The sequence below is a fragment of the Anabrus simplex genome, chromosome 2 (assembly GCF_040414725.1).
Source record: "Anabrus simplex isolate iqAnaSimp1 chromosome 2, ASM4041472v1, whole genome shotgun sequence".
Classification (NCBI taxonomy): domain Eukaryota; kingdom Metazoa; phylum Arthropoda; class Insecta; order Orthoptera; family Tettigoniidae; genus Anabrus; species Anabrus simplex.
In genome coordinates, this window is record NC_090266.1 from 313,222,845 (window position 1) to 313,247,239 (window position 24,395).

A 24,395-nucleotide genomic window follows, 5' to 3' on the forward strand; every position below is an offset into this window, starting at 1 on the left:
TCAGACTCTTTCAAGATAAAGACAGGAGTTAGGCAGGGAGATGGGCTCTCGCCCCTGCTCTTCAAATGCGTCCTTGAAAAAGTCATCCGTGAGTGGCGCAAAGAAATTAACAACGATGGGCTCCAAAATGGCGTGAGATTGGGTTACAAGAACATGAACCTTTCAAATGATTGCTTAGCATTTGCAGATGATCTAGCAATTTTCTCGGATTCTTTGGACATAGCTACAAAGTAAATTAATCACCTCAAGACACAGGCGGAAAAAGCAGGCCTCCGAATATCTTTGGAGAAAATGTAATTCATAACTAACATCAAGGCAGCACCAAGAGAGCTGAAAGTTAACCAGGGGGCAATCAAACGGACAGATAAGTTTAAATGTCTTGGAGAGTGGATAGAACCAAACATCTCTGAAAAAGAAGCTTTCGCGTCACACATGAATAAAATGGAAATGGCTTATCAACTGACCAAAGACGTTTACAACAAAAAGTCCATATCCTTGAACGCAAAACTCAGACATTACTGCACTGTCATAAGACAAGAGGCTTTGTATGCAGCAGAATGCCTTGCTATGAACAAGAAAGGTCTGATAGAAAAATTGGAAATTAAAGAGAGAAAGATCTTAAGGAAAATTCTTGGCCCAATTAAAGACAAAGATGAATATAGACGTCGGCATAACTACAAGATGTATACTCGCGTCCAGAAGATCTCTGATGTCATGCGGAGAAGGAGAATTGCATTTTATGGCCACTTGCTAAGACTGAAACCCACACGATTATCGAACCAAATCTTTACCTATTTTAAAGATAAGAAGACCCAGGCAACTTGGTTCAAGGAGGTGGAAAGGGACCTACAGGAGATGAGGATCACTTACGAAGATATACAAGAACGCAACCCACTCAGGAGGAAACTAAAAGACCACCATGGTTTTCAAGAAAGGCCAAAGTTGAAGATGAGAAAGACGTGGACGGAGGACAGTAAAGAACAACACCGGCAACGAATGAAGGAGCACTGGGCAAAGATTAAAGCCCAGAGAAGACAGCTGAAATAACATGGTCCTTAGTAGGCCGATACGAACAAAGAAAGAATAATCGTATAGCATCATCTAACGTGTGCAAACATTTCAATTTGATGCCATCTGGCTGTCTGCTCGTCAATTTTGACGTTCTGTTTTACTCTAGGCCTACTAGATGGCAATCCGAGTAAACCGAAACTCTCTTGGGCGTCTACGGCAGAGATTTAATTAATTTTGTCGGGTAAACACCAAATGTGTCATCAGAGATCTTTTACATGCCGACATTGTACGACATGGAGTGTCAAATGGACTTTTTTCCGCCCTTCAAAAATCAGACTACATCTGCCGGGTTTGTACCTGCTATCTTGGGATCCGAAGGCTGACACTCTAACACTGATCCACAGAGGCAGCTCAATAAATCAATCAAGGATAATAAAACAAAATTTAATTTGAACTGAAATGCAAACATATATCATGGGTGCAAAAAAAAATAAAAAATGTGAATATTTATTTACAATTTCAATGCTATTAAAGAAATTCATTTAGATTGGCAAACAACTTCTAATATTGTAGTCTTAAAACATCACAGTGAGTATGAAGTAGGTTCTTACCCAGCAAGTCGTAATAAATTTAATTCTCGTTTTGATCTGCCTTCTTTTTTTATATTTTCTTCCCTTCTTTTCTCTCCTTCATCTACTTGTATGTTCTCTCCCAAGGGACACTTCTTCTCCAACTCTGCTTCCTCATTCAAATCCTTTGTTTGTGTTTCACTAGTAAACTTCATATCTTCACTATTAGGATTGTAGCTTTTGATCTTCAATGATGGCTTAACTTCTGTATTTGGAGAGAGATGTGCTGACTGCACATTCCTTTCTTCTTCTGAAAATAATAAACAATTACAATGTAAAGATACATTCTGTCCTTATGTACTGAATGACAAGGATATTTTTTCCCTTACTTTGTTCCACACTTCCTACACCAGAATATCAATGTTACTTTAACAAATCATGTTTCTTGCAGACATCTACTTGAAATTCACTAAAATACAATGGTACACCATCATCTAAAGCAACTAAATTGGTATCAGAATCTATTAAGTATTGAACTTCCCTTTTCCCTCTCAAACATTTAACAGAAGCAAAAAAAACAACACAATTTTTCAGGTGAAAATTCTATTCTATGACTTCAACTTTGGCATTCTGGATGAATAGCCAATAGCTAATCCACTTGGTTAGTTGCATCCTCCTTTAAAGTATGACTAGCAAACCAACTACATAAGTGTGGAGTATGACTAACGGTCTATCTACCCAGTGCATTTTTGAGTTTCATGTCATATTACATAACATATAGGATAAAATTTCAGTGTGTGTAGCCAAAAGGAACAGTAAAAGAATGAAATATATACAAAGAACCTAACTTGAACAGTGAATGAGGCACAACACAATATTGCAATCTAAATTTTGACTTAAGCCCAATAATGGAAGAATATCCCCATCAAGAATTTGTATAAAATGTTCTTGGTAAGTTTAATAAGCAGAAATTAAATTGCAGAACATGCATTTCTGAAATAATTAGAATTCTAATGTTCTGCATATTATTTTCTATTTTCAACTTTATTTTTTTGGCAGTAATCTGAGAAAATTGAGAAATTCAAATGTGCTTGAATCACTTCCCCACAAGAAAGGACACATTGGTGGCACTCTACGACATAAGAAATAAGCTAAGCAGGGCAAAAATTTGGGACTTTCACATGTTACCTTCATCAATAAACTGCTTGTTGTTTAAAGGGCAGGTGACGCAATGTCATCAGCATACAGCATTTCAGTTACCTTTGTGACATTGGTTAATTGCTGTGACTGAAGTCTAGCCAACCACCATCAAGGTGATACTTTTTCTCTATGCCTGGGTTGTTCACAGACAATATTTCACAAAGCATGGCAGCCAAGTTTAGCAAAGAGTATTGGTGCAAGTACACAGTCCTGCTTCAAACCATGTGTGATTGGAAAAGCTTCAGATATATTATTTTGTTGTAAAACTTATCCACAGACATCCCATCATGAAGTTTCTGGACTAAACTCACAAATAGTTCCAGACAGCCAAAGGGTCTAAGCACTGCCCACATTGCAGATCTTTGAACAGAATCGAAGGACTTTTCCAGATCATAAAATACAATGAAAAATAGTTCCTGTTGCTCCCTGCAATTTTTCTAGAGTTGTGTTGCACAGAAGATCATATCAATTAGGCTCAGAAACCGAGATCAACAAGGAATCCTCTCAGAAATAACTTGGAGTCAGCTAAGCAGAATTATTACTAGAACTTTACCTGCTATCAATTACAAGGATTTTTTTCCTCAATATGTTTTCACATACACTATGGTCACCTTTCTTGAATAGGGTGATGACAGTGGCATTCTTGAGGTCACCAGGTACTTTTTGGGCTTCCCAGTTCAAGAGAATAAGTGAGAAAAATATTGTCTTTAGGGTAAGACTCTAATTTAAATCAGTTCCAAAGGGATATTGTCTGGTCCAGGTACCTTTCTGGGTTATTCACTGCCTTGAATTCCCAGTATGTTGGTGTTGTTGTGGAACATCACAGAAAAATTCCTCTGCAACAGCAGAGCTTTGATTCAAAACAGTATAAATGTGCTCCTTCCAACGCTCCAGGATGCCCTTGCTATCAGTAAGGACTGTAGCATTTTCAGCAGATTTCAAGGTTTGTGTCAAAGAGCAAGATTGTCCCTACAGTTTTTTTATTCCCAAGTAGAAGTTCCGCATGTCTCTGATATCAGCTAACCTCTGAAGTTCCTGAGCTTTTCATTGCCACCAATTGTTGTTCATTTCTCTTATGCACATCTGACATTTGAGGTTTTAAAAGTTAACCTTCTTCAGGCTAGAAGATGGATCTTAAATAAGGGGCAGATTAGCTTCCTGTTTGGCACTCAGGTGGCTCAAAATTTCTTTATTGTTGTCCTCCAAACAGTCTTGATCACTTTCTCAATGCCAGTAGTTTCCTCTGCTGACTCTGTGATGAACTTACAGAGAACAGACATGGAGTTCCACGTTGCTATGCACTGGGCAAAACAATGCTTACTTTGAGATATCCCATTCTAAGGAATGGCAGATAAACACAGATAAATGTGAAATTCAAGTCAATCAATCATTTAGTTCTGTTTTGACAAAAACATGGGTAACATGCTAATGTTATAAAGGTTTTAAATTAGTAATATAAAATTTCTATGACATGAAGACTGTATCAAAGGGTTATAATAATAATTTTGTGTGGCTATTTCTAGCCGAGTGCAGCCCTTGTAAGGCAGACCCTCCGATGAGGGTGGGCGGCATCTGCCATTTGTAGGTAACTGCGTGTTATTGTGGTGGAGGATAGTGTTATGTGTGGTGTGTGAGTTGCAGGGATGTTGAGGACAGCACAAACACCCAGCCCCAGGGCCACTGGAATTAACCAATTAAGGTTAAAATCCCCGACCCAGCCGGGAATCGAACCCAGGACTCTCTGAACCGAAGGCCATTATGCTGACCATTCAGCCAACGAGTCGGACATCAAAGGGTCATTTAACATTATTGGGATATTCAACCCAGGAATTAACAGTCTTGTATAACGTTTGGAACTGTAGTTCTTCTTTTAAACTGTCATGATTCAGTTAAACATTTATTCAGTGGTCATTTATGTGTTATTTACTTGGAAGAGGACATTTTCAAGTTCCTGAATTCTAATTTGAATTAGTCTTGTTCACATTGTAACATTATGTTTCATTTGTTCTAATAATGTTATTTTGATGTTTGACAGCTGAAGATGTTCTAAATTGGAGCAAAACAAGAACTATATAATACTGTTTATATAAAGTATTGAACAGACCTTCTTGGAGCCAAGTAGTAGTGCGAGCACCAGCTCCTTAAATTGCCAAAGCCAATTAGGTCGACCTTTAAGAATCCAGTTGGAAGTTGCCAGTGTTGATTACATCGGTCGGCATAAAATTCTCTGATATACTGAACATAATTTTGTGGCAACCTATAGTGACGTGCGTACTTTTGTGACAAGCTATAGTGAAGAGGCTACAAGTGATTGTGTTCCTGACCTTGCTTTGGCAGTTTTAAGAGGGTGTTCTAGCTCTCACAAGAATTTTTTCTTCCTGTGTTTAGAAATGCCGGTAACTGGTCAAAAAGAGATTACAGGCTATGTGCAGCGTGCCTGCCTCTCATCCATAGGCCCGAGTTCGATTTTCGGCCAGGTCAGGGATTTTTACCTGGACCTGAGGGTTCGTTCAAGGTTCACTCAGCCTAAGTGATTACAATTGAGGAGCTATCTGACTGTGAGATGGCGACCCTGGTCTAGAAAACCAAAAATAACGACCGAGAGGATTCGTTGCATTGACCATGTGTCACCTTGTAAACTACAGGTCTTCGGACTGAACAGCGATCGCTTGGTAGGTCAAGACCCATCAGGGCTGTAGCACCATAGGTTTCTTAATTACATATATTCTATTGTATAACAAATGATATTTTGTTTTTCCAAACAGATATAAAACAGAAAATGTTCTTTTCTGAAAATAAAAAAATATATATCACTTTTAATATTTTGGTTTTTAATAACTCAGAATATATATTTTTTTCTATTTAGTCTGCATCATTTCTTGTCAGCATTTGCGATACATTGATACATATACACAAATTTTATCGGTGAGTAAAATTATCTTGTTTTTATGGGTGACATACGTTTGAGTTTTTAGTGTTAATATTTTCCTCAAAATAATTATTTTATACAATGATATTCAGAAATACATTCTATATCATTATGTATATGTTGTTGTATGTTAAAAGATTGTTTTCAAAGTAGGTATTTGGAAAGAAGGTGCAAAAATGTTTTTAGTTTCCTGCAAATAAACATTACTGAAAACTATAAAATCAACAATAAAATGTTTTTAATTCTTTATATCACCCTGATCAGTTTTTTATACTATGTAGTCAGCGAGTAGAAAATTTCTTGCCAATATTTGCCATACATCGATAGATACATGTGAATTTAAAAATGCACGTACAGTATTTCCACTAAAAACGGCCTGGCACTTTACAGTAGTAGAGTGGAGGCAGAGCGCTGGCCTCTTCCAGCTGATGGTGAACGACCGACAAGATCAGCTCCTGGCTCCAAAGATGGTTAAGAAATTTCAGTCATAATTCATATCAGAAGTTTATAATCTGTCCATCAGTTGTCAATATTTCATGCCGTCTTAGTGGTGAGATCATTTTTTCACAGTGTCAGGAGATAATGAATTCAAGAATATGTCACTGCATAGAGCATGTGTGCATCACGTAGTTTTGAAACGATATGGATAGCAGAATCAAGTTCCAGTTGTGTTTTTTTTTTGCTACTTGCTTTACGTCGCACCGACACAGATAAGTCTTATGGCGACGATGGGACAGGAAAGGGCTAGGAGTGGGAAGGAAGCGGCCGTGGCCTTAATTAAGGTACAGCCCCAGCATTTGCCTGGTGTGAAAATGGGAAACCACAGCTGATGTTCAGCACAGAGAATAAGAAGCAATAGTTTGTTGTCATAGCAGTTTCTAAGTCTTTGCACATCACATTTTTCCAGAGTTGATTATCTCTCCAAACTCTGGCATCAAAGTAGCCAAGGAGTAACAATTTGTCCCTAGATGGTACCTTTAAGATCACTGTACTCAGCTGGTAGTAGAAATGATTCTTAGCATCTACCTCAGTGTGTAAGGTGGGAGCATAGGTAGAGATGAGAGTGATGAACCTGTCTTCAGAGAGTGGTATACTAAGAGTCATGTCTTTCATTGATAACAGTGGGAGTGAGATGTGATTATTTACCAGTTTGGTCTTCACAGCAAATTCAACACCATTGATACAGTGCTCTCTTTCCTCTTTACCCTTCCAAAAGAATGGTATAACCCAAGCGAAACTGTACAATTTTTTCCTTCATCAGACAGTCAGGTTTCATTCAGGGCAGGCACATTCCATGGTTAATCTGGCAAGATCGTGAGTAATGAGTGCTGTCCTTCTCTACGGGATGTTGTTATCTCTTATATCAAGGAGAGTTCTGATGTTCCAATTACAACTGTACAGTAATTTGTAGTTTTTCAACTGCATGTTGAGTGTCCAATCCAGGAAAGTACGTAACTACTACTGATGTTTAAGCCCACGTTTCCTACGGCCATTCCCATTTGCGACGGGCAGCAGTGATCCTAAATAGGCCTGTCTAAACTTAGATGCAGGACAAAATTCCTCAGTAGTCACAGAGTCTCAGAAAGACTTACTACCATCACACATCTACTGCCAACATGCAGGTCCTTACCAGGAACTTCCATTTTCACCCAAAAGCTGCTTCCACCATCCTTAGCCTTTCACCACTGACTGGAATTTGTTTAACTCCTTCGCTGTCTGCTTAAGTGTGTACTCGGGCTCCCAATTACCGACGCATGGTGTCAGCCCGAATACATGCTTGGGGTTGTACTGTGCTTTGATAATGATTTGTGTAGTGCAAGTGAGAGTTCAAGTGAACCTAGTGACCGACTCATTGACTGAATGGTCAACGTACTGACCTTCGGTTCAGAGGGTCCCGTGTTCGATTCCCGGCTGGGTCAGGGATTTTAACCTTCATTGGTTAATTCCAATTCAGACTGGGTGTTTGTGTTGTTCCCAATATCCCTGCAACTCACGCACCACACATAACATTATCCTCCACCACAAAAACACGCAGTTACGTACACATGTCAGATGCCACCCACCGCATCGGAGGGTCTGCCTTACAAGGGATGCACTCTGCTAGAAATAGCCACACAAAATTAAATTATTATAGTGAACCTAGTGATGATGAATATATCAATCATGATAAGGACGACAGTGGTATTCTCGATATTGTTTTTCGGCAACAGGGGGTGGTGACGGGACTTCACACTACCGTAAATTCCCCAAATTAGTATATTCTGTTCCTATTCCTGATAAACTACAATTTAATGGGCAAGCAGGTTTGGAAACATACATTCCTGACTATTTTTCAGAACTTCCTTCGAATAAATTTTTTCAAATGTCTTTTGTGGTTTTTAAGAAAATTAATTTTCTGTCTGTCTGTATTTCTTATTATGTGCGTGAGTTTTAACATAATACAATAGGCCTGATACCTGACACCAGGCACCCCACAAATCACAGGTTTATGAGGAATTTTCTCTTGCAACAACTACCGACGTATTGACCTCTGTTCCTTCCTTCCACTAACTGCGGGCAGGAGCCAGTTAGGCTGAGGTCAGATTTAAGGCTTTGTGGTCTCATGGCTCTATATATCACCATTCTCCCATACCAATGTCAAGGGTTGCCTAACTACAAGCAAAAGTAAGAGCATACCTGAGTGAAAATCAATAAACATCATTATTTAGAAATTATCAGCAAAATTATCCGCACTGCCATACAGTTTGAATCTGCCAAGACACTAACTTCTCCGCATCGGTGCAGGGCTCTAATTATAGCTTACCAGGAAGTGACCCACACGCTGTGTTCTTGAAAGTATATCCTGCCGCATATATGACATGGGACGTGCAGGATTATACACCGGGACTGTAATGAATTGCCACAGACTCTAAATATAACTGAGATGCACCTTCAAAGCCAGTCTTGTTTTGCATGAGCACTTCAGCCTCCAGTATCAGAACCGATATGCATGACTAAAGCGAAGTTTTTCTTCGAAGCTCTTGGGATGGAGGGTGATTTTGATGCATCATCCAGATGGTTTACACGCTTCAAACATCATTATGGCATCCGTGATGTCAGTGTAAAAGGCGAGTTGTTAAGTGGAAATACAAAAGCTGCTCAAGAGTTCAATACGGATTTTGAAAAATTTGTTCTGAACAACGGTTTGCATCGGACGAACAAGCAAATGATAAAAATTTGCCTTTGTTGCGTAAAATATCCCACACGGTAGAATCACCAACATTATATTGGACACACACCATTTAACAGTAGAACCTTGTTCTATATTTTGTACAATATCCAACTTCTGCTGAATCGTCAGTTCAGTTACTATTGTTTGCGAACTGAACTGCACTAAACAAAAACAAGACAATGGCAGAGTGGGGAGGTGTGGAGTAGAGCAGGTGCTTGCGGCCAGTGACACACCAGCTACAAATAACTTCAAGGTCATGCCACCCCTGCTACTATTACAACTCGGCAATATTATCCTGACTCTTTGTAATTCTGTATTACTCTAACTCCTAACACTCGTGCATTTTTAGTGATTTTGATATCGCGGTTAAGCCGCAACAAGGTTGATCCGATTATGGTAAATCGAGAGTTGAATGTATGTGCTTTGTAATGAACTTTCATCGGGCTGACTGCAAATGGTAGCTTGGCCCTCGCTTTTGGTTTCCCACTGTTTTTGTTGTTGTTGTTGTTGTTGTAAATATGGAATCTTCCAGCGGTATTTTGTGTGTATATTATGTATATTTTGGGGTGTTGATGAGGTGCTGAGGCACGGATGTTATTTAGAACATAGTTAGTTATTTTATAATCAGTGGATTTATGGATGAACCCAGATGCAGTTCCTACCTATTTAGAAGTTTTCAGAAGGTTATTTAAGGCCTGAAGCAGATGTACCAGTAAGCAGTACATGCCCTGGGAGAGAGAATTATCATGCTTTACCAAATTTGAGGGATCCTTTCTGGTGAACTCTGGCCCTCATACTACGGACATTTCGATTAATTGTTTTTATTAATTTAATTTATTTTAGCATTTTATTTTATTCATATTTGATTATTTTAATCATATATCTTTTGGTTATTAATTATTATTATTATTATTATTATTATTATTATTATTATTATTATTATTATTATTATTATTTATTAGACAGACTTCAATTTTATTTATATAATATTTACATATTTCACACTAGTGTCACAGTTTTGTCCCACTGGAGTTCTTTGATGTGCTGGAAGTCAATGGCACAGGGCTATCACATTTAAGAACTTTAACTGCAATCAAACCCACTGTCTTGGGAACATAGGACTGACTGACCAGCAAATCAATACCAGATCTCTCGTCTCAGATCCTCAAAAGCTAACTGAACAAGTGGGCCATGCATCCACAATCATGAAGGACATCATTCTTAACAGATCTTCATTCTTGATGTGTGAAAGATAGGATAAGGAAAAAAGGAGACACAAAAAAGAAAGTTTCATACATACTAAATGGAATGCAGAACAAATACACAAGAAAGGTAGCTCAACAGGTTTAAGTGGAAGGAGAACCACTGAACGTACAAAGTTACAAGAGAGACAGGAAGTTTTGAAGGACAAGAAATTAGTTTTATGACTGTATCTTGTCTTCTATTGCTTTCTTTATCCACACTGACCTCTCATTATATTTATCTTTTGTGCAAGTTCTTCGTCCTCTTTCTAACTTTCTGTCATAGCTTTCCAGTATAGTATATATCACAAAGGCAAATTATTATAACAAGTTGACTGTTTCACACTAACCACTCTATGTGTTGGTCTGTGCATCCAGCATACCTCCTCAGGAAAGAGAGAAGTTTAAATTCCCCAGTCAACTACATTCAAAATAGTTTTCCAGTTTTATTTCATGTAATAAGATACTGCTTAGGTCACAGCTACTTCTTTACCAAACTTACTCTCCAGTAAAGAAACTACTCACACTACAGTAACACTTGTTTTAAGCTCTCGAAACTGATGACTATGATGGCAGGGCTCCAAAAATTAAACAACATTACTAAATAAACATCTGAAAATGCTAAAAATAAGGCATGGCCGAACAAGCCGAGAACTTGCTCTAGAGATACTTAGCAACTATTTCAGAAAATTGTTATACTGTTGGTCCAAAAAAAACGTAACATTAAAGAACTTCAATCCTTAGATGTGGAGGTGGGAAAAATAATAATGAAGAATCGTTCTTTGAAACTTCATTTTAAAGGTAATTTTGTGCCAAAATTTACACAGTATTATCAATATAAAAGCTCTTAAAAATCTCGAGGTATCGGTAAAACTGACAGGAGATAGCAGTAGGGTTCTGAAAATGGTTAACTGTGGCTTTTGATTTTAACACAGGACAAATGCCAGGTTGTACTATAATTAAGACCATGACTACTACCTTCCCAGTCCTACCCCTTTCCTCTCCCAATATCGTCAACAACCAGGACATAGTGGAACATTGAACCACAACCAAAAGAAATATTTCCAACTTATTAATAAGTAAAGAGTATAGACCCTGTTTTCTTTATATATATAATAATATTTGTTTCATATTCTTCAGCATATATTCCTTAATATAATTTAATATAAGTATGACAAATATAAGAACCTTCATTGTCAGTGTCAGGCATCGGGGTTCTTCTACTGGGGGACTGGTCCTCAGAAGCTTCTTTCTGTTCAGCTAGCAGTTGAGCAGGTATTGGAACCTCAATATCAAATAAAGATGGTATTTTCTTTGTTTTGTTGCAACGATTCTTCTTATTATACACCATAGCTGCAGCACCTTCCCGGCTCAGACGAGGAAAATCACCCAGAATCTCTTTAGGAGCAGTTTCTAGATGCTATAAGGAGAACAACAAACCAAAAGTTAAGTTCTATGCCAAGGAAATTGGAAATGTTCAGCATTACTTCCAAATATAAAATATGGCTTAACATTAAAAATTCAAGAAAAAGCCATGAAACACATTCAATACTGACACAATCTGTTTCTATTTCAGTTTCAATTCCACAGCTCCCTTCTGTTTCCAGTCAGTCTCTCCAGGTAGGGTAAAGTAAGGTAATTTGGTGATAATTTTAGATTATAGCAATAAAAAGGGAAAAATTACATTATTTCTTTTAAATTCTAAGCACCATATAGAACAGAACATTAGCTATAGGTTTTGATCAGGAAAGCTTTCTTGCAATTACTTCATCTTGAACTCTTATATGATTTTGTGCAACACAACTGAGTCAGGTTTTTGGTGATACATATAGGTAATTTGGTGATACTTATTTTAGAACATTTTTTTTACTTGATAGTTATTTTAGAACATTTTTTTACTTTCGAGAGTTGTATAACTACATTTCACAGGAATTTTCACCTTATGATGAGTCTTCACAACACACGTGATACATATACACGATTATGTCGTCATCAGTATCTTGCGATTGGCAATCTTCATACATATTACGTCTAGAAGACCTGCACTGAATCGACTTTGCCTCAGTTTTACGTTTTGAATCATTAGAATATGTTTTTTTTTTTTTTTTTCATATGACACATATCCAATTATCACATAACTTTACACCTGAAGGTCCAGGAATAAATAAGCCAACATCAGCCTTGCTAGGTCTTGTTTCCTCCTACTGTCACTGCTCGGGAGGGGTGTGGCACTTCACGAAAGAGTCTCTTCTGCTTTTTGTTAGTCTTTCACAGTTTTGGCTCACTGGGACACTGAAGGAAGTGCTCAGCATTGGAATTTGAGTCTGCAGATTCACTTCTTTCTGAGAAAGGTCTCTCAGTTATGAGAAATGAGGCAATATCTATACAAGAGGTCACATTTTGGTTAGAAGGCACTATTCCAGCCTTTCTAAAACCACCTGTTATTTTGGCCTGGGAGAAACTTGAAATAAATGCAGGACTGAACAATGAACGGAAATTAAACTGGTTGGGTTCATCACTGGGATGATTTTGCATGTAATCCAAGTTTGGGTAAGATACATTCTGCAATACCTCTTTCTTCACTGTTTTGGAGCCATCGTTTGAGAGACAACCACGGAGCACCTTTGAATTTTGAGGCTCGGTGCACTGTCATTTTACTTTCAGTCACTAATCTAGCAGCCTCTACTAAGTCTGCACTGTTGTACTGCTTATACACTTACGGATTATCATCTTGTCCAGGATTTCGTTTCACATTGGTTTCTTTCGGCATTTTACCGTAAGGTAATTTAGCGATAGTCTATTTTCTGAAAATGATTATGAAATTTGTTAATTTACACTACCTACAACTGAAATATATATAAAATTGTCATTCCTTCAGACATTCAATGAACCAAGCTGGAAATAGAAAATAATATTATTGTGGGTTACCATCAGCTCAGTAGAAATTGCTAAAATATTTCGGTACTATCTTAAGGTTTGTGCCGAAAATGACTAAGGCATTCAACTTTTCTCACACTGCAAAAGATAACTCACTTTCTTAGGAACAGTTTGACACCAATACTAACTAAAACAAACGATATATTGCCACAGTTTGTTTCACTTGAATAGCACACTGCATTTAATAAGTCTGCACTTGCCAAATCACTACAGCTGACTGTTACAAAATTTCATACCTCAGTAAATGAAAGGGTCAAAGGATCATACCCAAGCGCGGGACAAAGGAAAAACCGAAGACACCCAGCTGACAACAGACAAGCTCAAAAATAGAACAGGTTTTGTGGTGGCATGCGTTTAAAAAAAATTACCTGTATCACCAAAAAACCTTACTTCACACTTTTTTTTAAGAGTACTGTAAAGTAATGTAAGAGTCCTCGTCAAAACAAAATAACATAATCGGGACTTTTATTGCAGGAGGCTACATGGTGGCAGTGTTATCAGCTTCTCTCTCTTCCTCTTTCTCTCACTCTATCAGATTGGTACTATCAAGACTTGTGCATTGTGACCCAGTGAGGCCGTTCTTGCATCATCTCACAGCCAGCACTTATGAAACTCTGCTAATCTATAATCCCTCTCTTGTTGAAACGTTACCCGTGTTTAATTATTTCAAAACCTCCTGGGAGGGATGTGCATGATACTGGTGGGTAGTAGCCAGAACTATGGATCTCTCAAATTTGATTATGGATTGGGGAAGAAGAGAACATGTTCTGTCAATTTATTCAGATGTTAAATTGCAACCAATGCTCAGTGAGTTATGTTGGGCAAACTGGAAGAAGCTTTTAATTAGATATTAAGAACATGTCAACGCCTCTAGACACAAAACATATTCCGCCATGAGTGCTCACATAACAGAATCCAATCATTCCTTCACTTCCATAGAGCAGGATTTAAAAATCCTCTATTTTTATAATAGAGGGCAACTTACTAAATGTTTAAAAAAAACATCTTTATTAATATAGACCAAAAATGCAGTCCTGCTTACAATTTAAATGAAATTTCAGAAACTGTGAATGTGCTTTTCAAAGCATTACTCAACAGTTTCTATTTGAACAAGCCTCACAACAAACCTCTATGCACTCGCTCCCCGCCTACTGGACTCAACCCTCCCCTACTCTCCCTTCAAACCAGCTTCCATCACACACGGCCTCCACAGTTCACCTCCAGTCAGCCGTCAACATCAACACACGCTTTGAGCTAATCATTCTTGGGCAGGCAGGGACATAAGTAGCCAGATGTGTGGCATATTATTTCATTCTTTTGTAATTAAAAGATGCTTCAAATCTTGCCTACTTTTAACGTTACTAATTAGCCACCATTTTTGTTCTAGGGACACTCAACTGCACACAATTTCTCCACCTATGAAACCACAGTCAGATATTCTGCCTGCCTTGTAACTATGAATTGTTAACATCATCAAGCCAACAAGAAGAACTCAATTTTATCTTATTGGAACTATCACATATGTTTAACATTTTTGTCTTCATTAATTAGAACTAAACAATGTGCTCCAATAGGCTCCATAACATTCTCCAAGTTTTAATCAACGTATTCAGCAAATTGAATCATATTTTAATACACATCATGCTAGAAGGATACAATTACCATTTTTAATTGAACTATCTCATGTGTTCAACATCTTTATATTTCATTTTAATAGTACCAAATATTGTGCTCCAGAACATTCCAACATTTCTAACATGAATTTCTAACTGACGTAATCGGTAATCCACTTATTTTATTGAGAACGAACATTCCTCAATATTATTCGTACAATATTCAACCTTAAAAGACAGAAACTTACCAGGAACATTTCACATACAGATTTATCGCGGTACGACGACGCGTTGTATGCTGCAAGTGAATTCCTTTTTTTTTTACCGACCTCGATAGCTGCAGTCGCTTAAGTGCGGCCAGTATCCAGTAATCGGGAGATAGTGGGTTCGAGCCCCACTGTAGGCAGCTCTGAAGATGGTTTTCCGTGGTTTCCCATTTTCACAACAAGCAAATGCTGGGGCTGTACCTTTAATTAAGGCCATGGCCACTTCCTTCTCACCCCTAGGTCTTCCCTATCCCTGTGTGTGTCGGTGTGACGTAAAGCAAATAGCAAAAAAAATAAGGAATACTGGTGTAAACAGGTGAGAAGTGTAAATCATATGTAACAACTTATATATGTAAAAATGCTCTGGAAAACTGGATAAATGTTACACAAATGCACATTATTAATGTATAGAGTATTTCAATCTTAATATTATTATTTACCTTTTATAAAGGTCCAATGTAAATTAACTGTTGTTACTACAATGCCTTTGTAATTCTGCTCATCCAATGACCGGGAGAAGAGTACCATCAGGTAGTTAAAATATTGTGTAATATATTCCTTTAATCTGGTTATTTTCTTTTTCTGTATGGAGTATTTTAATTACTACTATTGTATCTAGTTACAACATTAACACGTATGTATTCCAGACAGAAAATTACACAATCATTGCTTCCTACCGATATAGTCCAGAATTGATCTCTGTTTACACTTCTTATTTCTAATGTCCTCTGTTTGTTTTTCAAGTTCATAAAGGTTATGAAAATGATAGCCCACTTCTCCCCCCCCCCCTTCCCCCCCTCTGCAGATAACTGATATTTATGTCAAATGTCCACTGCTGCACTTGCCTCCGCACTGGTAGGCATCACTCACTATGCTCATCTTCATCATCTTCCACTGGCAGCTGAGATTCGGAATGATTAACGAATTCTACTTTCAAGAAACAATTTGAGATCGTAGACTGCTTCACAGCCTTCCAAGACTTCAAAATGAAGTGAAGTGCATCCGAGATTTAAACCTTCAATGATGGATCCTTTCCAGCATACATCAGGAATAAAATTTGCTGCACCAGGCTGTTCCAATAAAGTGACTTAAAGGAGTGTATAACTCCTACATCCATACGCTGCAGCTTGCTTGTGCAGTTACCAGGCAGAAATTCTAACTGTACGTTCCTCAAATGCCATTTCTAATGTTCATTCCAAATGTACTCCATTTGTTTTTCAAGTTCATAAAGGTTATGAAAACGACTGCTGGACAACAGTCTATGAAAAGAAGGATCTTCCTATTTTGTGTGTCCATTTTTGCATCCAGAGCAGCCAACTGTTGTCGAAAAAGAAATGAGGTCATACAAGCTTTATGGTTGGCATTATAGGCAGTTGATAATGATCACACATGCTTGAAACAACAAGGCTTTTTAGATTTCCCTTTCACAAAGTGGTGGAGCTTCTCAGAGTCACTACATTGGCTCCCAACATCCTGATCATGGCCACTAGACTCAGACAACAAAAACTTAACAAAGAGAAAAATAAATGCAATGAATTAGAAATGATATCTTTAAAAACAGCAACAGAAAAAGCAAGTAGAAAACAATAACTATGAAATAACAAACTCGGGCAGGACAAATGCTGAATCACTTGATAACTTCACAACTGTTCACCAATGTAGCTTCTCAAGGAGTGAACGTGCACTGGTTAAGCATCACATGCCTAGTCACGAAGGCAAGCGGAAGTTCCGTGCTAAGAGTTAGACCAGGGTTGCTTGATTTAGTTATGCCATGTTGCTCTAAGCATTTTAGATTAGTTGCAATGCCATTTTACTTCAATTTTTCACCCCTCTTGAACAGCCTGATGTAGTGCAAATATGGGAAACCATAAAATTTTGCAAATGTAAATTAGAGGATTTTAATACAATGTAAGCATAGGAAATCTGATGGGACCAACAGAAGAAATGTTGTAAATGATAGGAAAATGTTGAATACAGGAATGCACAAGTGGGGTAATACTGTAGTCTATCTATCTATCTATCTATCTATTTATCTACACACACACACTACCTGACAAAAAATTGTAGCACGTAGAAGGGGAGGAGGAAACAAAATGAGACTTCACGTATTGCGAGGGTATGTGTTGTTATTTCACTGATTACAAAATAGAGTCAAATTTCCAAAGAACTTGGCAGTATGATCCCACTTATCAGTATAACATTGCACCCACTCTGGCCTGGATGCATGCGTTGATACGGTTGGGAAGGGTGTCAAAGCCGTTGTATCCTCTCCTGAGGCAAGATGGCCCACAACTGAGACAGGGTTAATGTCCAAGCTGGTTCCACACGCCTTATCGGGGATAGATCTGGGGATATTGCCGGCCAAGGGAATACCTCAACATCATGCAGACAGTTCATAGTGACACGTACTGTGTGTGGACGAGTATTGTACTGTTGAAAAATGGCACCACGATACTGTCGCATGAGAGGTAACACATGAGGACGCAGGACGTCCATGACATACCATTGTCCCATCAGAGTTTCCTCAATCACTACCAGCCGTGAACCAAAGTCAGACCTGATGGCTCCCCACACCACGACGCCTCTCCAACAAAACATTGGAAGAATGGGACCTCCCAGGGTCGCCGCCATACTCTCAGATGATGGTCATCTGGGGTAATGCAGAACTGTGCTTCATCACTGAACACAATGCAATGCCATTCATCAGCAATCCATGCTTCTCCGTCACAGCACTACTCCAAATGCAGCCATTTGTGTTGTGGTGTTAATGGCAGCCTACAGATGGGACGGTAATTTCCTAGTCCGGTCGCTAGTAGTCTCCGATCAATGATGCGGAATGACACAGAATGCTGCAGGGAGTCCTTTGCTTGTTCTCAGATGGCAGGCACAGATATGAAGGGGTTGGTGCACAATACGGTCAACCTCCCCTGCGGGAGTCAGACGTCGACCGGAACCTTGACTACGAGTATGCCTGCCCTCACGTTCCCATGCATTCCCATACTGGGCCACTATCACATCTGAATGCCCCACAAATCTAGATATTGCAAGATTCGACCAGCCAGCCAAATGGAGACCCACATTGAGGCCCCTTTCAAACTTTGTCAGATGCTGATAACGCTGTCTCACACAAGTACGTGGCATCTCCGTGTCCTTCACAGTGATCACTCAACATATGACGCTGTTCACGCGCCTTATATACCCTACCAGGCCTGGTAACAACACTAAACACGAACAACACTCTGGTGGCCATTCTACCTGTCACAGAGAATTACAACTCTAATTATATACATATACACTGATGGTGTGTACGTGTATGAAGCCACATTAAGAATAAGAATATTTATTCACCATTGATCATTTACATGAAATAGGTTTTGTCATCCAATACTACAGTATTATTTCTACTATCTATAAACGTTATTAAAAGTCAATATTAACAGTTTTCATTTCTAAGAATTCCTTTACGTCATAAAATGGATTTTCTAACATCCAGTTATACAGTTTTCTTTTAAAATTATTGATGGACACATCCTGTGCAGAGAATGGTAATTTATTAAAAAATATTATACTATTTACTTTATGTGAGTTACCTGTTTCCACATCAATATTACCCTTATAACGAGTATTGTGTTGATGGATGTTTTCCCTGATGGTAAATTCATTCAGATTGTTTTTAACAACAATAATGAGATAAAAATATATAGATTTATAACTGTTAATATTTTAAGTCTGATAAAAAGGGGACGTCAGTGCTCAGAAGAACCAGCTTTACACATTACACAAACAAGCTTCTTCTGTATTAGCAATACATTATGGACATAAGATGAATGTCCCCAAAATAGCAGCCCTTATGAAATATGGGACTGGAAAAGTCCAAAACATGCCATTCTCGAATAGTCTGCTGTTACTAAATCCCTCAATTTCCACATAAGATATGAGACCCATGATGCCTTTTTACAGACATGACTGACATGTATTTCCCAGCTTAATTTAGTATCAATATGAATACCCAGTAGCTTGACTCACTGAATTTCTATATTATTGGACAATCCTAACAGAATATGTTGGGTTTTATTCTCATTGCAGAGTAGTTTATTAGATGAAAACCACTTCACTGCAGTCCTAAGAGCTTCTTGTGACATCTATTGCAGATTTAGTATGTCCTGATGCATGTTGATTATTGTCTCATCTGCATATGATACAACTGATTGTGACATAACATTTTGTTGTAGATCATTAACAGCAACATTAAAGAGAAATGGGCCAAGTACAGATCCTTGTGGAATGCCTGTAATAACATCTTTCAATGTGGAATGTCTATTTCTAATTGCAACAAACTGGCATCTGTTACTTAAATACATCTTAATTACATCCAAAGTGGGACTATTTATGCCATAATACTGAAGTTTTCCCAACAAAATGTCATGATCTATACAGTCAAATGCTTTACTCAAATCACAAAACCAGAGAAACCATTTTCCTATTTTCAAAGGCTGTTAAAGTTTGATTGACAATTTCCAGAACCGCAGAGGTAGTACTTTTACCCTGTTGGAATCCATATTGATTACTAGACAACAGCGCATTATTTTCAAAGTAGTTACTAAGTTGACTATAAATAACCAATTCAATTATTTTAGATAATATGGGAACAATTGAGACTGCATGGTAATTTTGGGGAAGATGTTTGTCACCACTTTTGAAGACCGGAATAACTTTTGAAATTTTAAACATATTCGGGAAAAACCCAATCATTAAACATTTCTTGATACTAAACGCTAGTGGTTCACAAATCAGATGTATTGTTTGTTTAATAATGTAATTGGACAGCCAATAACAGTCCATACTTTTAGAATTAGATCATTCTGAGACCGTCTTTATGATTTCATTTGACGCAATGTCAACCCATTGGAAAGTATGTCCCCCTAATTGATGTGGACCAGGCCCAATGATAGCAGATGTACCTGTTGGATTAACTTTATCACCTATTTCTTTCACTGTGTTCAATTTCTTCTGGGTGCTTCAATTTTTTAGTCGGACAGTGTAAATATATGTACAGCCCTGTGACAATGATGCACATGTATCATGCCCACCTCTTGACACTACCAGCTGTACACTTAATTCTTCCACATTATTTTGTTATAGTTTGTTAGTGATTCAAGAACTGGAAAAGATCTAAAGAAAAGCAGCATGATTTGTTCTGGGTTATTTCCAACAAAAGACTAGTGTTGCAAAAATGTTGCAAACTTTGGGCTGGGAAGACTTAGGAATAAGGAGACTAGATGCTCCATATTCAGTTAGTTACAAGTTGTTTTACGTCGCACCGACACAGATAGGTCTTATGGCGACGATGGGACAGGAAAGGGCTAGGAGTGGGAAGGAAGCGAGCGTGGCCTTATTAAGGTACAGCCCCAGCATTTTCCTGGTGTGAAAATGGGAAACCACGGAAAACCATCTTCAGGGCTGTCGACAGTGGGGTTTGAACACGCTATCTCCCGAATACTGGATACTGGCCGCACTTGAGTGACTGCAGCTATCGAGCTCAGTGCGCTCCATATTCCATCCCTTCACTGACAGCTCAGAACACAAATAAGCTTGAATAGAATTTTTAAGAGTCGGAAAGATGATAATATGAAGGTAATGTTGGAATCCAAGTGGACAAATTGGGGCAAATATTCATTTATAGCAAGAGGAAGTAAGGATTGAAATAATTTACCAAGAGAGATTTTCAATAAATTTCCCTTTTAAATCATTTAAGAAAAGGCTAGGTAAACAAATGGTGTGGAATCTTCCACCTGGGTGACAGCCTTAAATGCAGATTTATGGGGAATGACTGATTTTTTTAAAATTTTTTTTTACAAATGAAGATTGTGTGGATGCAGGCAGATACACATTCATGTGTAGTTTCTGAGGTTACAGGAGGTGGGTATTATCTTATCTTACATGTGAATGTGTACCGTGATTATTGCACGAGGCTTGCAACAGTCTGTGTGGTAGAAATGTTTCCTTTAGTGAAAACGACTTGACAGGATAATCACAGAAATTGACAGGCACTGTGGTGAGTGTGGATGAGGTAACTGCTACTGTGAATGACATAATACTGGTAAGTACGAGGGCGGTTTTTTTTTTCAACCTCTGGAGGGTCATAAATGAAAGACAAGTGTACGTATCCAAATGAATTTATTACCAAATGTTAGGTACAAAAGTGGTTACTTTTCAACATAATCACCATGAAAGTTGAGGCATTTGTCATACCTGTGGACAAGTTTTTCGATCTCCTCTGCACAGCATGTTGCCGCCAGTGAGTTCAGATAGGCCCAAACGTTGGTTTGAAGATCTTCATCCTCCTGGAACCTCTGCCCTCCCAGCCACTTTTTCAGTCCCGGGAAGAGGTGGAAGTCACTCGCGGCTAAATCGGGACTGTACAGTGGGTGGTCAAAAACATCCCACCGAAATTCCTCCTGCAGAAGTTGTTGGGTGACATGAGCACTGTGAGGGCGTGTGTTGTCATGAATGAAGAGGATTCCAGACATCAGCATGCCTCGTCGTTTGTTCTGTATGGCCCTCCGCAGTCGTCGTAAAGTCTGGCAATAAACAGCTGCATTGATCGTAGACCCCCGTTCCATGAACTCAACAAGCAACACACCTTTTTGGTCCCAAAAGACTGTAGCCATCATCTTCCTTTCGTTGAAGGTTTGCTTAGACTTCTTTGGTTTGTTTGGTGAGTGCGTGTGCATCCACTGACGTGATTGTTGTTTCGTTTCGGTGGTGACGTACGAAACCCAAGTCTCATCGCCAGTCACAATTTTCTTCAACAAATCACCACCTTCAGCCTCACAACGGGCAAGAAACGTCAATGCTGCTGCCATCCGGCGACTTTTGTGGTCATCAGACAACATCTTCGAAACCCATCGGGCGCACAATTTCCTGTAGCGCAGGTGTTCTGTTAGGATCTTGTAAACGGATTACCTTGAAACTGCAGGAAATTTCTCACACAACTCGCTTACGGTAAACCTTCGGTTCTTGCGAACCTCTTGGTCAATTTCGTGAACAATGTCATCTGCAGCGACAGACTTGCGTCCTAGCCCCCCCTTCATCATGAACATCGGTCCGGCCTCCTTTGAACTTCCTGCACCATTCATGCACAACACCATCACTCATAACGTTTGGACCGCATACTTGACTCATTCGTCGATGAATGTCAGCTGCACTATTCCCTTCTGCTTGAAGGAAACGAATCACACTATGCACCTCACATTTGGCGGGAGCGTCAATAGTAGCGGCCATGTTTCCGTGCCAATACCACGGCTCACACTGGTGTGAGAAAGTTGGCTGTGACCACAGGTAGAGGGGAGGACTTGCGCAGTCACCTTCCATGCACGAACAGTTCCCACAGCTTGTGTGGTTCTTTACCTGCGCGATCGGAGGTTGAAAAAAAAAAGCCTTCGTATTTCTTATAGTATCATCTACCACATTACCACCAGCAGGCTGCAGTAACAGAAAATTTGTATTCAGTGGGTTCCCCCATTACCTTGATGATGGTCAAAAGACCTATCGCATGGCCATGTTCTTCAGTATCTACAGTGGTACTTGCTTTATCAACAGTGCACAGTAGAACATAGATAATTCGAAATCTGTTAATTCAAAATCTTGCCTAATTCAAAGAAGATCTCGTTCCCGGAAATGAGAGGTACAGATTTGCACGTTATTTAAATTGTGTAATTCGAAATAAGGATAATTCATAATTCGAAGAACAATGTCGGTCCCATTACCGAAATTCAGACTTAATTTAAAACTGCCTTTACATTTTTTTAAAATAGTATTTTACAGTGTAGTTTAATTCCAAAATTTCTCCACATCATGAATGAACTCATCTTCCGAAACATGCAGGGGTAGTTTTCTGCACTTTCACTTACTTTGGTGTGTCTACAGTGTGCTTCATACGTGCTAAGTTCGAGTGATATCGTAATTCTTTTGTATTCAGCGTTTTAAGGAATGCCACAATATCACGTAGCAGGCAGTGTGCAGAGAAACATAATCCGGGAACACTGTGATGCCGACAGTTGGCAAAATAGCTTGGCTCATATTGTTACGGGGTTTCCCGTGGAACGCCGAGGTGAAAGAAGGTGCCGGGGTGAATGGGTCTAACTACAATGTCAAGAAAAATATAAAACTCAAACTGAAGGTTATATCTGCTTAAATAACAAAATTTCCATAACAATGAAATGTCAGGTACACTGACAAATTCTAGACAAGACAGGAAATCCAAAATTTAACGACTGTTTTTAAAAAAAACTGGGCCTCAAGCCCCTCACTTTACAATTCTTGAGCTCCTAACTCAAATTTACAAAAAGCACAAATTTACACAAGGGCAGAAAACCCTCAATACATGGAGCGCTTGCTCCCAACTCACAATATTAAGCCTCCCAGAGGCACTTTTACAACACTAGAAAAGAGCTTACGTGCTCCCAGTTTTCCAAGCCTATTCAAGGCAATATCAGAAAATTACCATCACTCGCCACCAAGACACAACTTACAAAATTAGAAACAGGGGTATCTAGTACCCAACCTATTGGGCCGTAGCGGAAAAGAACGGTTAAGTAAATGGCCCGAAACAAAAATTGAATGGAGGAGTGTACTTGCACTCCTAGATATGAATTCATAAAACCTAAAGGGCAGTAGGCCGATGAAACAGGGGCTATTCCCAAACTATGGAGATGACTCGTATAAGAATAAATTAAGACATTATGGAAAGGAAGAAAACCAGTTACAAAGCGTAGTCACCTCAAACAAATCTGAAGGGGAGCTCGAGAGGGTACATCACACTCTATCCCCGATTTACAGTTAAAGATTTTATGAAGTTATTACATAAGCCATCAGAAGTTACATTTTCAGAAAGTAGGTTACATAGTTAAAGTTTCGGACCTCTCCCTCGGGTTAAACTGCAGAGCTAGTAAAAAATGAAGATGTTAAGTGGCCATTACCTTGTCGGTGTACTGCTGCCTGATGAAAGAGGCGCCTCCCGCCTCCTGCTTGACACACACACTAGGTTAGATGACGATCAATTGGGCAAGAGACGTGAAAATCCGCAGTTTATAAACCCTCGGGGAAAGTTCAAGACCTTTCACGAATAATTAAGACACACCCACAGAATTTTATTGGTTAAATTCAAAAGTGACACTCAGAATCGAGGAAGAAGCCTGTGATAGGCGGAAAATTAATTACAGAAATTAGGGATTGGCTAGATTCAAAACTGGTGGAAAGAAAAGATAAATATTGCCAACCCCAAAATAAAGGAACATCAATTAGTAAAAATAAACTTATGAATACAAAACTTCTTCAAATCAAAAGTTCTTCCACTTCGCACCAGGATGCATGATCATAGGTTTTTTGTAGTGACATCTGTTGAAGGAAGTCCAAA

At 38.7% G+C, this 24,395-nt stretch overlaps 1 protein-coding gene across 1 annotated transcript in view; it reads right to left on the reverse strand.

The window, feature by feature from the left end:
* LOC136864085 (protein suppressor of sable) overlaps positions 1-24,395 on the reverse strand; it is a 274,892-nt gene that overhangs the window by 88,669 nt on the left and 161,828 nt on the right. The window contains exons 6-7 of the mRNA XM_067140638.2: positions 11,350-11,581; positions 1,623-1,890 (exon numbers count right to left, since the gene is read on the reverse strand). Coding sequence (XP_066996739.2) covers positions 1,623-1,890; positions 11,350-11,581 — 500 coding nt within the window. The remainder of the gene's footprint in view (positions 1-1,622; positions 1,891-11,349; positions 11,582-24,395) is intronic.